Source organism: Miniopterus schreibersii (assembly GCF_964146895.1).
Source record: "Miniopterus schreibersii genome assembly, chromosome: 7".
NCBI lineage: Eukaryota > Metazoa > Chordata > Mammalia > Chiroptera > Miniopteridae > Miniopterus > Miniopterus schreibersii.
In genome coordinates this window covers 73,023,319-73,038,025 of record NC_138108.1, presented here as the reverse complement: position 1 = coordinate 73,038,025, position 14,707 = coordinate 73,023,319, and the positions used below count along the sequence as shown (strand labels likewise).

At 37.2% G+C, this 14,707-nt stretch overlaps 1 protein-coding gene across 4 annotated transcripts in view; it reads right to left on the bottom strand.

The window, feature by feature from the left end:
* Nucleotides 1-14,707, bottom strand: part of DPP10 (dipeptidyl peptidase like 10) — a 1,168,699-nt gene that overhangs the window by 402,221 nt on the left and 751,771 nt on the right. For all 4 annotated transcript variants that reach the window (XM_081142810.1, XM_081142809.1, XM_081142812.1 and 1 more), the window contains exon 2: nt 12,106-12,220. In XM_081142810.1, coding sequence (XP_080998936.1) covers nt 12,106-12,220 — 115 coding nt within the window. The remainder of the gene's footprint in view (nt 1-12,105; nt 12,221-14,707) is intronic.

Sequence of the window (14,707 nt, the reverse complement as noted above, 5' to 3'; positions counted from 1 at the left end):
CTATTTACCAGTTAAGAAATTACATAGTTTTGAGAAGTAAAAGTACATATTATTGAAACAGAAAAAAAAAAACAAAAAAACACAAGATATGTCCTGGTACAAGCTATGTCTTGTCTTTTTTGTTTAATAAGTGAGGACTTACATAGAAATCATTAGGCAAAGTAATCCGCTCACTAAATGTCAGCCACTGTCATTACTAAAACATTCAAGTGAGCCCTGGCTAGTCTGGCTCAGTGGTTAGAGTGTTGGCCCTTGGACTGAAGGGTCCTGAGTTCGATTCTGCCCAAGGGCACCTACCTCAGTTGTAGGCTCTGCCCCAGTCAGGGCATGTGCGGAGGCAACGAATTGATGTGTCTCTCTCACATCAATGTTTCTTTCTCTCTTTCTCCCTCCCCCTCTACTCTCTCTGAAAAGCAATGGAAAAAATATCCTCGGGTAAGAATTTAAAAAAATAATAATTACAAAATGCATTAAACTGTATTAAAATGTGTAGGTCTTTATAAAGCACTTTTTTTTTTTTTTTTTTTTTAATAAAGTACCTTTGAATTTTACAATTTCAGAACCACACACACACAAAAAGTGTTTTGTTCTTTTGGAACATTGGTCTCTTTCATAGCTGCCCCCTTCAGCCAAAACTTTTCCATTACGTTCCAGTTTCACCCCAGCAGAAGCACCCTGTGGAGCTGCTGCTTATAGCTAATGAAAACATTCACTTATAAGTGTCTTTTTGGAGGAAGGGCATTTGACCACATTGAATTGATAAGGTCAAAAATGTGAATCTCACAAAAAATAAAGTGTAAATCAGTCTTGTCAATGACGGAAACATCAAGCGGCTTGTTCCTTAGTATTGGGGCGCACGGCTCATCCATTCACACAAAAGCGCAGAAAGAACAGCGCGCGGCCTGGCCCCTGCTCCACAGACCCAGCAAGTCACCTTTGTCCCTGCGGGCATGATGCCTTTCCTTCCTGCAGTTCTTTCTTTACCGCTTTCTTACTCCATCTAGCATCTTATCGTGCCAATAGCTAAGTTTCTTGGACAAAGAGGCCAGTCGATTCTTAATCAACTCTACTAACTAGAACTAGTTCTGATTCAGATTAACTCCGTATCTTGTAAAGTCTATAATATATACACTTCTAATTGAATTTACTTCTTAAATCCGATTATCTTCCAAATGATGTTCTTTATTTCTTGAGCATATTTCCAGAATGTGACTTTCATATAGAAAGACATTTTAATGATAAAGAAAAGTGTTTTAAAAATTTAATTATGAGGGAAGTAGCTAAAATCTGACCAAAGCTGTGTGTCCACTGAATAGAATGGAGGGGGCAGCTGGCAAGTAAGTTATTGTATATGTATTTATGTATCTGCTTCTCCCCACCCCTACCCTGCCCTTTTCTCTTTTACCACACATAGAAAGAATATTAGGAAATTGACATTAAATATGAAAAAGCGAAATACGATTTGCAGGAACCCTGCCTCCCACCAAGCCTTGGTCATCCCGGACCTCCCGGCACTCAGCTCCGGACCAGCCTCCCATCTGCTCTCAGGCCGGAGCCAGCGGAGCGGCCGCAGGAACGCCCTCAGTGAGGAGGGCACCGCCCAGTCCTAATCCGGCCCCCACCCGGCATATAGGCCCTGGCTAGGTCCCTCAGTCCAGAGGCCCCATGTTCCTCATTTGTAAAGAGAACGGCTTGGATGAAGTGACACTATTGCCACTGTGTTCTTGGGACTCTAACGGGCCCTCGCAGGACAAAGGAGGGACAAAGACGGTTGCTGTGTGGTTGGTTAGTGCTCTTCAGCCGGAACAGAGAACAGCTCCTCTTTGCTGTGTTGGACTTCTCTATACAGAATTTTACTCACACTCACACACGCACACACACACTATAATAAAGCTGCTTGCATTTCTAAGGACCCCTAGTTTCCGTTACAGATTGGACTAGTTCCCCTGGTTTTCAGAAGAGGCTCTAAAGTGCTCATCAAATAAGAAATGCACTTGCGGGGTCTGAAGGGCTTATTAAACTCTACCTCAAACTTGTCATCTTTTAAATAAATAAATCAAACTTTAAAATTTATTCCTAGGCTTAATTGGTCAAATTAGTCAATTATTCAAAATATGCTAATCATTCTCAAACCTCTTCCTGGATCTTTATTCAAATCAAATCCCCTGAATTTTAGTAGAAAACCTAAATATGAGAAATGTACTTACACAAAGGCTTTTCACATTCTGAGAAGGAAAATTACACAATAGCACACACACACACACACGCACAGGAATGATAAGTAGTATAAGTAGTATGGCCCTACTTTGAGCCTTTGAGCCCTCACATAGTCGTGTTTAAGCTGCTTCCTCGGATATACTATTTGTTTCAATCACATTACCATGAGCAAATTTTTGTACCATATCTTTATAAGTTACAACAGAGGTTTGCAGGGTGTGGCTCATGGAAAAATGGTGAACTTGGGTCCTAAAAGTCAAAATTTTATTAATAATAATACTATAATTTTTAATGATACTACCCTTTTACAGTGGGTTAAAATTTTCACTCAGTACAAGCCAATGGTGGATGAAACTGCAGGCACCTTATAGTCAACATCTGGGCAGGAAATTATACTCTGTTATTCTCTCTTTCACTGCCATATGTGCTCAATTAAAAAGAAATACCATGCAACAAACCAGTACATATGGGATGCAGTGAAAGCATTACTCAACCGGTATTTACAGCTTTAAACATCTCCATTAAAAAAGAAAGAGGTTTTCAAATCAATAACCTAACCTTACAGGTAAAAAAAAAGTTAAAAATAAGAAGAGCAAACTAGCTGAAAATTAGCAGAAGAAAATAATAAAGATTAATGATAATGAAATAGAGAATAGAAAAACGATCTATCAACATGATAGAAAAACGAGAATCGACATGATAAAAAGTTGGTTCTTTGAAAAGATCAACAAAATTGACAAACTTGTTGCTAAGATGAAGATGAAAGAAGATGCAAATATTCAGCCAGATATAAAAGGAGGAGAATTACTGAAATATCTTACAGAAATAAAATGGATTTTGAGAGAATCCTATGAACAATAGTATGTCAACAAATTAGATAACCTAAATAAAATGGGCACATTTCTGGAAACACAAACTACCAAACTAACTCGTGAATAAATAGAATATCAGAACAGACTTATAACAAGTAAAGAAACTGAATCATTAATTTTAAAAAATCCTTCAAAAACAACAAAAATTCAGGAGCAGATGGTTTCACTTGTGAATTCTACCAAATATTTAAAGAAGAATAAATACTAATCCTTCTTAAGTTCTTCCAAAAACCAAGAAGAGGGATAGTTACTAACTCGTTCTAGAAGGTTAGAATTATCCTGATCCAAATTTAGACAAAGATAATACAAGAAAAATTATATTAATTTTCCTTAGTCAAAAATCCTCAATGAGCTATTAGTAGAGAATCTCAGAATAGTTTGTTCTCACTTTAAAACGTGCACACCAAATTTGTCAGCATATTGCAAGGATTATCTATCATTAATAACGGCACTTTTCCCCAGGAATGCAAGGGTAACTCACCAATAACGACAGGAATCAACCAAATGTACCATGACATTAAGAGAAAAAGGGGGAAAACACATGCTCATCTCAACAGATGACGAAATACATGTGAGAAAATCCACCACTCTTTTTTTATAAAAACATTAAAAATAGGTTTAAAAGGAAACTTTCTCAATTTGATTTAAATCATTTATAAAACAAAAACAAAACAAAACACAGTTCAGATGACAGTCAATTATGAACGACTAAAAGCTTTCCTCCCTCCTCCAATGATAGTGAACAAGACGATGACGCCTACTTTTACCATTTCTATTCAACATTTTATTGGAAATGCTAACCAAATTAATTAGGCAAGGAAAATAAATAAAAGGTAGCCAATTGAAAATGAAGATGTAAAACTCTCTCTATTCAGATACGGCACTAGCCTTTCTATATAGAAAATCCTGAAGAATCTACAATAACCTACTACATCTAATAAGTGAATTTAGCACAGTTAAGGGTAAGCACTCAAAGCTCAAAAATATGTTGTATTTTTATATAACAGTAATAAGCAATTAAAAATATATTAAGTAATCAATTCTGTTTACAGTAGCATTCGAAATGATAAAATACTTAGGAATAATTTAGCCAATGAGGTAAAGACTTTTATACTTAAATCTGCAAAAATTACCGTAATGTGACAGTGTGGAGGAACCTCTAAAATATTATGTTAAGTGAAAGAAGTCAAACCCAAATGTTGCATATTACTTAAACTGATCCATATGAAATATTCAGAGTAGGAAAATCTATAGAGACAGAGAGGTGACTGTCGGGAGCTGGAGGAGGGGGAAAATTGGGAGTAATTGATTCATGGACTTCCTTTGGGAGTGATGAAATGGTTTTGGCATGGATGGAGGTGGTGAATGCACACAGAGGAAATGTACTAAAAACCATTGAATTGTTCACTTTAAAATGGATAACTTTATGATATGTGAATTTCATTTTAATATAATCATTATCAGCACCAAGCTTTGAGTCAGAGAAGAAAGATAATGAATGTGACGGGAGAAGTAAGGTAATTTGAGTAACTAGATCTTCTGAACGCCGAATTATAATCCAAAAAAAGTAAATTCCTTGGCCTTGTTCCCCTAATATTATATAACTATAGATGCCCCAGAAAAAGTAAGGAAAGTTGTGAGCTTAGGATCAGAGATATTCGACAACCCAAGCAAAAGCTAAATTGTGCTGCACAGGTTTAAGGCACAGTCTTCCACCTAAGTAGGATGTTTCCCAAGTCTACTTTCACTGATTCCAGTTTTTCCAGAGTTGACTCAGTTGAACTTTATGCTCACTTGAATAATCTTAGACCAAGAAAAGTACTGTGGAAGAAGAAACCAAAATACTGAATTTTTTTTCAGCAATTTTTTAATTTTCCATAACAAAGGCAGAAAGTGATATATTATTTAGTTTAAACTAAAGTGTTGTTTAACTAAGGGTAATTTGTTTGTTTGTTTTACAGACAGTGTCTCTTCTTATACCTTATAAACAAACTCTGGAATGGGGTGACTTCAGTTACAGTTCAGAGCCAAAGAATTGGATGTTAAAATCTCTGGCAAATAATTATATATTAAAAAATCCCCTCGCACAAACACAAGGGCAAATGCATGTTTAAAAACAGTATTTTTCCCCCAGGAAGATCTAACTTCTCCTTTTAAGAAAACTTTGCTTCTCAAGGATCCAGCTGCCTTGCTCTCTCATTATTAGAGGTCAGCCTATCATATTTATAAAGTATTTATATTAGTGAGAGGAAATAAAAAGTATGACAAAATAATTAAAGTTGCACAGTGACATAAGTAATTTTTATACAATGTGGTATAGAGTAAAAAATGTGTACTTGTATTTTATCAAGGGGATTTGTTGTCCCTGAAAAAACTAGGAGAGTTGGAATAAAACCCTACATAGAAATTGCAGGCATAGTTTCCAGCCTAATTTCTTCTCTGCTGTGCATTCCCTTTAAGAAATATACAGAATCAATGCACTCATTTTAAAAAATCAAGAGGCAGAATAAAGCCGAGCTCTTTTTTTTTCCTGATATGTTTCTTGCCCATACTTTGCTTGGGTGCAATCATGTATCTTAACTTATATTTCAAAAATTAAGACATGTACTAAAGACAAAAGGCCTGGGATAGTGACCCCGCTCCTCCATGTTCCAGTTGCCTGACAGGCAATTTACTACAACTGTAAGATTCAACTGAATAAGGTAGATTATGAACAAATCAATAACTGATATTTTATTTCATGCCCATGGTGAGAGAATAAAGAAAATAGTATGTGGAAAGCACTCGGGACAGTATCTGGCACACTCAAAGTAGTTAATAAATAAGTGTTACTCATTAAAGCAGATCCTCTTCCAACACTTATAAAACTAAACACTTTATAATGTAAGCTAAGTCCATTATTTATCTGATTAGAGAATACCAAAAGGTGACAATAAGGGAATCAAATCTGAGTAATTATTGAAATGTAACTGTAAAGCAAAGATTAAAAAAAACAAAAACAAAAACAAAAACAAGAAACAAGAACTACTCTTACTTTACTAATGCCAGAGAAAATTATTTGTCATTCAACATCAGAGAGAAATTTATTAGAAAAGTAACAACCGTTCATGTTATCCAGGAGAAACTGCTAGAATCTGTCATTGATTCTCTTTGGCAGCCTGATGTCCGGGTAATACTATATTCAAATTTGTTCATCTGTGCTGCTCTTGGAAAAACAAGCAGACTATTTAGTGTATCCCTATCAATACAATAGGCCTCCTTTTTTAACTCAACAAAATAAAATAAACAATTTGCATCTTGGCTGATGTCGATGTTTACAAGTGAGTAATGCCAATCTCGCAATCTGTAAAACATTATTTCCCCTTCATAAAAAGATAGTGGGATAGTTCAATTGTTGCTTTGACATTTTAAAACACAGGTCAGATGCTTAAATGACACCTTTTAAATCACAGCTGCCAAGAGATTGCTTGTAACAGAATATAATATCATGACATTTCAACTAACCATAACCAGGAGCAATTATTTTGGTAGAACGTAATAGTAACCAGAATAAATTCATTTTGAGTTTTTGCATAACCATAACAAATCAGCTGTCACCTGTCCAATACAGTATACTTAATTTTACCAAATGCTTTCTGGAAAATGATTTCTTTTTATAAATGGGGACAGATTAAACTTTTTAAGCCTTGTGTAGAAATCTGGTGTCTAAGACAATGAGAAGAGACAGTTCTTTACTACACAGTCACATTTGCAGGCACATGCTGAAGAGAGAGCACGAACTCCAGTCAGTCTGAAGTCAAGGTCAACTGAATCACATCATCTGCCATGCTTTCTCCAAAAACCAGGCACCTAAGTCATTCAAATTCTCCAGGCCTTAACCCAATTATTTAGAAAACTACCATTTTTTAGGTGGGTATGTTATGAGGAGTAGGTGAGATAATTCTGCACTCTGTGGAAAATACAGATGAGTTGGTAATTCTTCAAAAAAAGCCATGCGTCCTTCGGTTAACGTCTAGCCCTGGTCAGTGTGGCTCAGTGGTTAGAGCACTGGCCCGCACACCAAAGAGCCGCAGGCTGGATTCCCAGGGAAGGCCACCTACCCGGGCCCCAGGTTTGATCCCCTGTCCCCCTCAGGGCATGGGCAGGAGGCAACCAGTCACTGTGTCTCTCTCACATGGATGTCTCTCTTCCTCCATCCCTTCCTTCCACTCTCTAAAAATCAATGGAAAAAATATCTTTGGGTGAAGATTGTCAAAAATAAAACAATGCAAACCTCTAGCTTTTGGTTTGTTTGTTTGCTTGTTCCGGATAGGGCTGCATACATTTCTCTAGTTCCCGCCACTTCCTCCATGCTGAATCTTGGTTCAAATGGACTGTTTGAGCCTAACTTCATGGCTCACATAATGTGTCTGACACAAAGATCTACTTAAGCAGCATCACAGGGGCGAGCTCACCTGTGTAAATTCTTCCCCCAATGGCATCTGACCCTAGTGTAAAATTATCACTAGTAGAGATACTTCTAAGAGTGGAAATAAAGGCATTTATGTAAAGGAACTGAACAATCCTTATTAAATTCTTGTTTAATGAGGTCGAGCAGAGTTCTGATGGCTTATACACTAAAGCTCGGCTTATTTTATACTCTGACAGACAGGCAAAGACCAGCCCAGGATGCTCACCGCGACAGGAGAGTAAAATAAGGAGAAATTGTCCAAAGAAGCAAGAGCTGGAGCTAATCATGAAGACACAATTTCACCGCTTTACAACATTCTCCTTTGTCAGTCATAATAGGAAATTAACCCCTTGACCCTGTTTTGACACTGACCGATTATACACATCAATCAAAGGGCAACGGGTCACCGTTGCTGAAGGACTGGGGTAATGCACACAGTCCCCCGGCAGCTATGGCAAGGGACCGAAGGGCTGGGTCAATATCCTCCAGCAAATGCTTTGTAATTCATGAAAGAGGCGTCTCTCTCCTCGGACAGGTCCGAACAGGTAACTGCACTGGGCATGAACTGTTTCCTGACCAGGATTACTCTCACTCTCATGTAAATATAATCATGAGGGACTGCAGAGTGAATGCCTAGCTACATAAGACCGATTTCTACAACTTTAGGCATGAACAGACACTCGTGTATTTGTAGAGTATAATTATTGATCTCCTAGGTATATATTATGAAAATAAATGCAGGTATTCTTTTTTCTTTAAACAAATTCAGCACAACCCAAAAAATGTGGATTTGATCAATGCATCTAAAAAAGTCTGGTTTTTAATCAGAAAGAAATGGAGTGAATAATTTGTTCATCTCAGAAATAGTCCCTTATTAAGGAAATACATGAGTAGTGAACCAACTCTCAAAAATAATTAGGCCTTCTCTTCGAAAAGCAGGGAAGTTGCTGACAATTCGGAAAATAAGACACCTGTGTCAAATTACTTCTGTAATAAAACTTGCCATCAAACCAAAATTACAATGAACATGTGTTTCTCTGGCTATAGGCTTGAATTCCTTAGCACTTAACCTGCAAAATGTGATGCTATTTTGAGCAAAACAGTTTTTAAATCATGTCTTAGACTAGATAACTTCTTGTATGCATCCCTCAAGCCCCCTCCCCAAAAAACACACTAAATATATCTTCAAGGTAGCAGAGGCTTAGTGAAAGAGCTCACCAGACTTAATCGGTTGCTATATCTGCTATCAAACAAGCTACTATTATTGCTGTTTTTGTTGTTGTCATTATTATTATACTAGGTCATTAATAATAAACTTTAAGAGATTACCTCCCATTGTGGGAAACCAAAACACCCTTTTCTTCAACAAAAAATTTGAAGTCAAAGGAGGTAAATGATTTGCCCAAGGTCAATATATATGAATTTCTGACTTCCACCCTAATTGGAAGGATTGTTCAGGAGTTGGCCCTTTGTCCTAAGGCTTAGTTATCTCTTTACCTTGCTGAATAATTTCAGAATCAGAAGTTTCCTCTCCTGATGTGAATTCCCCTTCCTCGTTGAAAGTTTCTACCTGCCTGAGTGGTTTTACCTAGAAAGCTGGGCCCTGGGAACATGTTGGTAGACAAAGAGTGGATGAGAAAGGGGAGGGGAGGTGTTGCACCTTAACTTCTAGCTGGAGGTTTTCCCTTGAGCATCTATTCTAGCCCAGCTGAGGGCAAGAAGAAGGCTTGGTGCAATTAGAGCACGGCGATCTCAGCACAGACAAGCACAGGAACATGTGCTAAATCAAAAGTGTATGGTAATGGTCTCTATGCACATTTTAGTCCTCAGAACTAGAGGTTAAACAAGTCATATTTTTTTTCCTAATTTGATAACTTCTAAGAGTGTTTCCAGGCTTATGACCCAAGTCTTGGGCCACATGTTTATTAGGTTTCTGGTTTTATATTTCACTGATATGTTTGGTCTGATCTCTTCATGAAGGCCATGTAGCTGGGCTAATATATGCTTGTTCATAACTCAAGCACATTCCTAACACTTCCAGGCCTAGTGGCATTGAGTTTACAGAAAGTATAGAACACAAGTTGTCTGCTTCCTATAGCAATACCTTCCCACTCCAGCATGCCAACCTCTATTTTTCATTTCATAATATCCCTGCCAAAATTAATAGTGAACCCTAAAGACATTTAGACATGTAGTATGTGAAATGCACTTAGTAAACTGTAAGTCTAAATAATAATTGCCACTTCCACTTATATGATTAATCTCATATAAAATTAAGTCCTTAGGTTGGGGATGTGTGTGTTGTTGTGTGTTTCTGTAGTTGTGAAAGAGGAGGGTTAGAGGTGGTCCATATAATGCAAGGGGACATCAGCTAACTACCAGAGCACCTAGAATGTAGTAAGAACTCCATACTTATCTACAGGAATAAATAAATGAATGAACAAAAAGACCACTGGAGACTGACTCCAGATTTCTACCTGTCATAATCTAACATGAAAACCACAGAAGATCTATATCCCTGAGAGACCTTATACTTTCGTTTGGAGCTCTCTCTCATGTAGCACAGTGCTTGTGGTCGGTAAGTACTGAACAGACACAGTCATAAGAGAAATAGCAGCAGCAGTGTTAGACACAACACTGAACACCTGAAGTATATTATCATATTTATTCCTCATAATAACACTGTAAAGTTGGCATTATATGTTATGCCCATAATACAGATGAGTGAAGTAAGAGACAAGGCCAAATAACTGGTCGAGTTCCCTAAACAAGTAAATCATTGAGCGTGAACTCAAACCAAGTTGTGCATCTTGCCCAAAGCCCTTGCTTTAATAAACAAATAAGTGTATGACAAAATGAGTGCAACTGTACTGTTCTTTTATGTTAGGACAGTATGAAAATGGTTGAATAGACGAAGTTTAATTTAATGAATGGCCAATTCTATAAGGTCTTTGTTATACCAACATTCAAGGAACCCTAAGTATCACTATGGCCTCGTAGAGTAAAAAGAAAATCAGAGAAAGAGAATCACCAGGAAAAGAAACTAGAATCAGGATGGAAGGAAGCTAAGGAGGAACACACAGGCATCGTGGCACCAATTTCCTCCATCTGGTTAACAGTCACCAATAGAAGGCAATGAAAAATGACTCATTCATTTTTTTAATAATTGTGCTAAAATTCTTATGTTTAAGTGAAACATTTTTCTGAACATAAGCTCATCTTCCATTAACAAAAATTCTTGGCATTCTGAAGCAACTCGGAGCCATCACATTGCTCAATTACACTGTACTGCAGATGTACAAATGAGGCAATTAAGACAGTTCCTAAAGAGACTGCTGGATAAGCCAGCTCTTACCAAGAAATGCTTCCTTTCTCTTTTAAAATTATTTTTCTTCCCTTTCCTCCCTCCTGACTCTCTTAATTTCCAATTTTTTCATATGTTAAATAAGAACTATGAACTATATTTTTGAGGAGTTATGCATTTCAAGTTTATATTTTTATAAAGATGGTATATTTTACAAAGTTTCACACAGAAACAATTGATATTGCCATTTGTATAATTAGTCATCATAATCAGTTAACTAAATGACTCTGAAAAAGGCCTATTGTTAATTGTATTTTATATATAAGTCAACACATTTAATGAATTCTCAAATAAAGCTGGGGCAGGAACTACATAATACAAACAGAACAGAAGAGCAAACAGCATTCAACAACAGGCTACAACTTCATAATACCAGTTGACTTTTGAACTAGCTCAATCCTACCCTAGAAATGACTATGTTTTATAATTCTGAGTTGTATACGGTGTCCAGTCTTTGAGGAAGCCACTAGGTGGGTTGGAGCAGCATGCCAAATATATTTGTTCCTTGAAGACAGTTTGGGGAGTTTTAAAAAGGGCGCAGCTTTCTCTGCCTTCCATATCAGTGCCTACTCAAGAGTAGGAAAACTCTCAAGGACTGACATAATCCCCAAAGAAGAATTAAGCCTGTTGAAAATGTACATATGTGTGTTAAACACTGCAAGCTAAAGGGCATGGTCCAAAGATCATTGCAAGGGCAATCTGGAGTGGTTCTTCACACAGAGAGACACTTAGAATGTGAAAAGTACAGAGTAAGAAGGGAAAGGAGAAAAAAGCATTTAGAAACTTAGCTCATTCTCTTTGGATCTAATCTCCTTTGTTCCTCAAAGCCCCCCTTGTCACTGTCACTACAGTTGGGGTATCAAGTACATATGGGGACTTCTGACTCTACTCTTTCATCTTCAACCCACAATAAAAGTCCAGTGTCCCCTGAATTTATTAAACAAGCAAATATAAGTCCCTAAGTAGCAATGGAGACCAAAGATCTCCTTGGCATTCTCAATGTATGTATTTTACATTTCAGCTTCCCCAAAATATCTTGCATGATATTTAAACAAAATTACTATGTCACTTTGCAAAATGTCTGGTTATACATTTTTTTAATTCCAACCAACACTAATGTACCCTAAGATACCACATATGGCATTTGAATGTGAAAATATCACCCACAATACCATCGTAAGAGAGGAATAAAGACAGATTACCTGGGGTTAAGAGGATGACTGACATAGTGATGAGTGAGCATACAACTAAAATCACCAGCAGGGCAATAGCAATTCCCTTCCAGTTTCTCTGTGGAGGGCTGTTACTTCCCAGTTCCTACCGAGATAGAAAGAAAAGTTTCATAATTATACATGCTCCAAGAGAAATGTGTTCATAAAGAAATGATTCAGTGCAGGGCACAGTCACAGTGTGAATGCTGATTAGAACCCTTTTCCTCTCCGGTAGCTCATTTATTTATTCAAAGGTGCATTTATTATAAATGGTTATCTTTGGAGGGGGGAAATCTTATTTCTCTAAGAGATACACCAAAAGAGCTTTATGCCTATTGTCCAAAATGTAGATTATTTTAAATGCACTGACTATAAACACTAGGATGGCAGCCAAAATACTCCGCAAAACAATTATGAAAATAAAGTGTGCCCATTTACACTTCCTTCTTGCAACAATGGAACTTACAATAAAGATTTAAATACAAGCAATCCGAAAGCACTGTAGACTACGATTCTAACAGGATGAGGGGAACAAGATGAGCGATGGGGAAATCACTGAACACGCTGCCCACTGCAGAGCAGTGCACAGTTGTCAACACAACAGGTCCTTTTTAAACAGTTCCCCCACCACTCATAAAATCAACAGGGTGTAGTAACTAAATTAAATGAGGGCCTCTGTATCAATGGTTAACAGCATCTTCTCCCTGGGAGCAGGCATGATATTGTCAGGGAGGTGAGACTGATGGGTAAAGATAAACTTGAGCATCTCTCACACGCACAGAGTAAAGCTCTTCATTCTCAGATGATCTGTGTTCTGCTCTTGACTAGAAATGTGCGAGCATCATTCACCAAAGCACAGCATAAACCACACTGGTTTGAAATGAGTGCCAGATTTTCTTTGCAATAAAGTTTATAAAATACTGAGCCTTCTGTTTCTTCCTAACCCACCCCCAACCTCTTTCTCTCCTTCTCCAAAGAACTTTCTTTATTCAGAAACATTTAAGCAATTTGGGGACAAATAAACAAAATCTAAAGTTCACTATGCATTCATAAATCACCCAAGAAGCCATAGAGCAGCACTGATTTAAATAAAGATAAATGGCATAGAAAACATTTAATAAACTATAAATGGGTTCCTGTGACTCACATATTAAAAAGCACTGAAGGCAATTTTCATATAGTGAAGTTGGCATGCAATTCTGCCATAAATGCTTTGGACTTGAACTAGGCTCTAAATAAGTTGAAGCCCTGGCTTGTGTTGCTCAGAATCGTCCTGTGCACCAAAGGATTTCAGGTTTGATCTATGGTCAGGGCACAGAGCTAAGCTGCAAGTTTGATTCCCGGTCAAGGCATATAACCAGGTTGCAGGTTCAGTGCCCAGTTGGGGTGCATATTGGAGGTAACCGATATGTTTCTCACATCAATGTTTCTTTCTCTGTTTCTCTCTCTATCTGTCCCTCTCCTTTTCTCTCTCTCTAAATCAATAAAAATAAATAAAAAATAAATAAATAAATTCAAGAAGAAACTTTGCATATGAGGTATTTTGTTCTTGTTTGTGTCACACCAGCCATCTGAGATCAACCACTTTAAGTTTGTCGGTCAGTCCATGAACAAATCCAGAAGGTAATCCCACTTTTTTAAATGATTGGACCCAAACCTCTTTTTCATGCTTATAAATGCTTCTTATTCAACACCTGTATTCTTCTTACATTTTGGTGATAATTTCCATTCATTGTTTCCCCATAAATGAAGATAGTGGTTCCTCAAATCATCAGTGTTAGAGTAACAACACTGAGACAAGCAATAGTTGTAGTAAGGCCATCGAGCATTTTCTGGATGCAGTCAGTGTTACTGTAGGTTTCCAGGTGAGTTTTTTCAGTCAGAATCTGCATGGTGATGTGATCAGTTTTTCTTTATATAAAGGCGCTACTTCGAGAACACTCAGAAGTCAGAGTGACAGACTAGAGAGATCACTGCTGCAAATCAAAGCCTGGGATGGTCAGAAAGTCTCAAACCTCTCGTCTCAAGAACTGGGAGAGAATGAAAGAAGGGCAGCAAATGATGGGAAGGGGGTGTCTGGCCACAAAGAATAAACACTCTTGTATTTATTGACTCAAAGGGAGGTGAGCCAAGTCCTACAGCTTCATCGTGTAAGGAAAACAAAAAGAGAATAGTAAGATGAAGACGGTGGAACTGACTTCTCAGTCCAGTAAACGAATCAAGAGTAAATATAAATTTAAACAAACTAATGCTGACCTTGATTCACTCTTGCTTGAATTTAAAGCAAATTATTAGAGAAATGACTTCAGATTATAATGTAATCATCCTGTGCTGACGACCAGATATTAAGACAATAATTATAGCTTAGAAATCTTACTATGGGTTTGGTATTATACTGAGTACTTTATTTTCATAATCTCACATAATCCTCATAAAGACAGTGTGAAATTACTATTATTTTCACAGATTTACAGATGAAAAAATGGGATTTAGAGAGATATTTATTTAAAAATAAATCCACTTAGTGTTAATAAGTAGGAGATCTCAGGGCTCAGTCCATGGAGTCTGGCTTCAGGGGACATATTCTTAACCA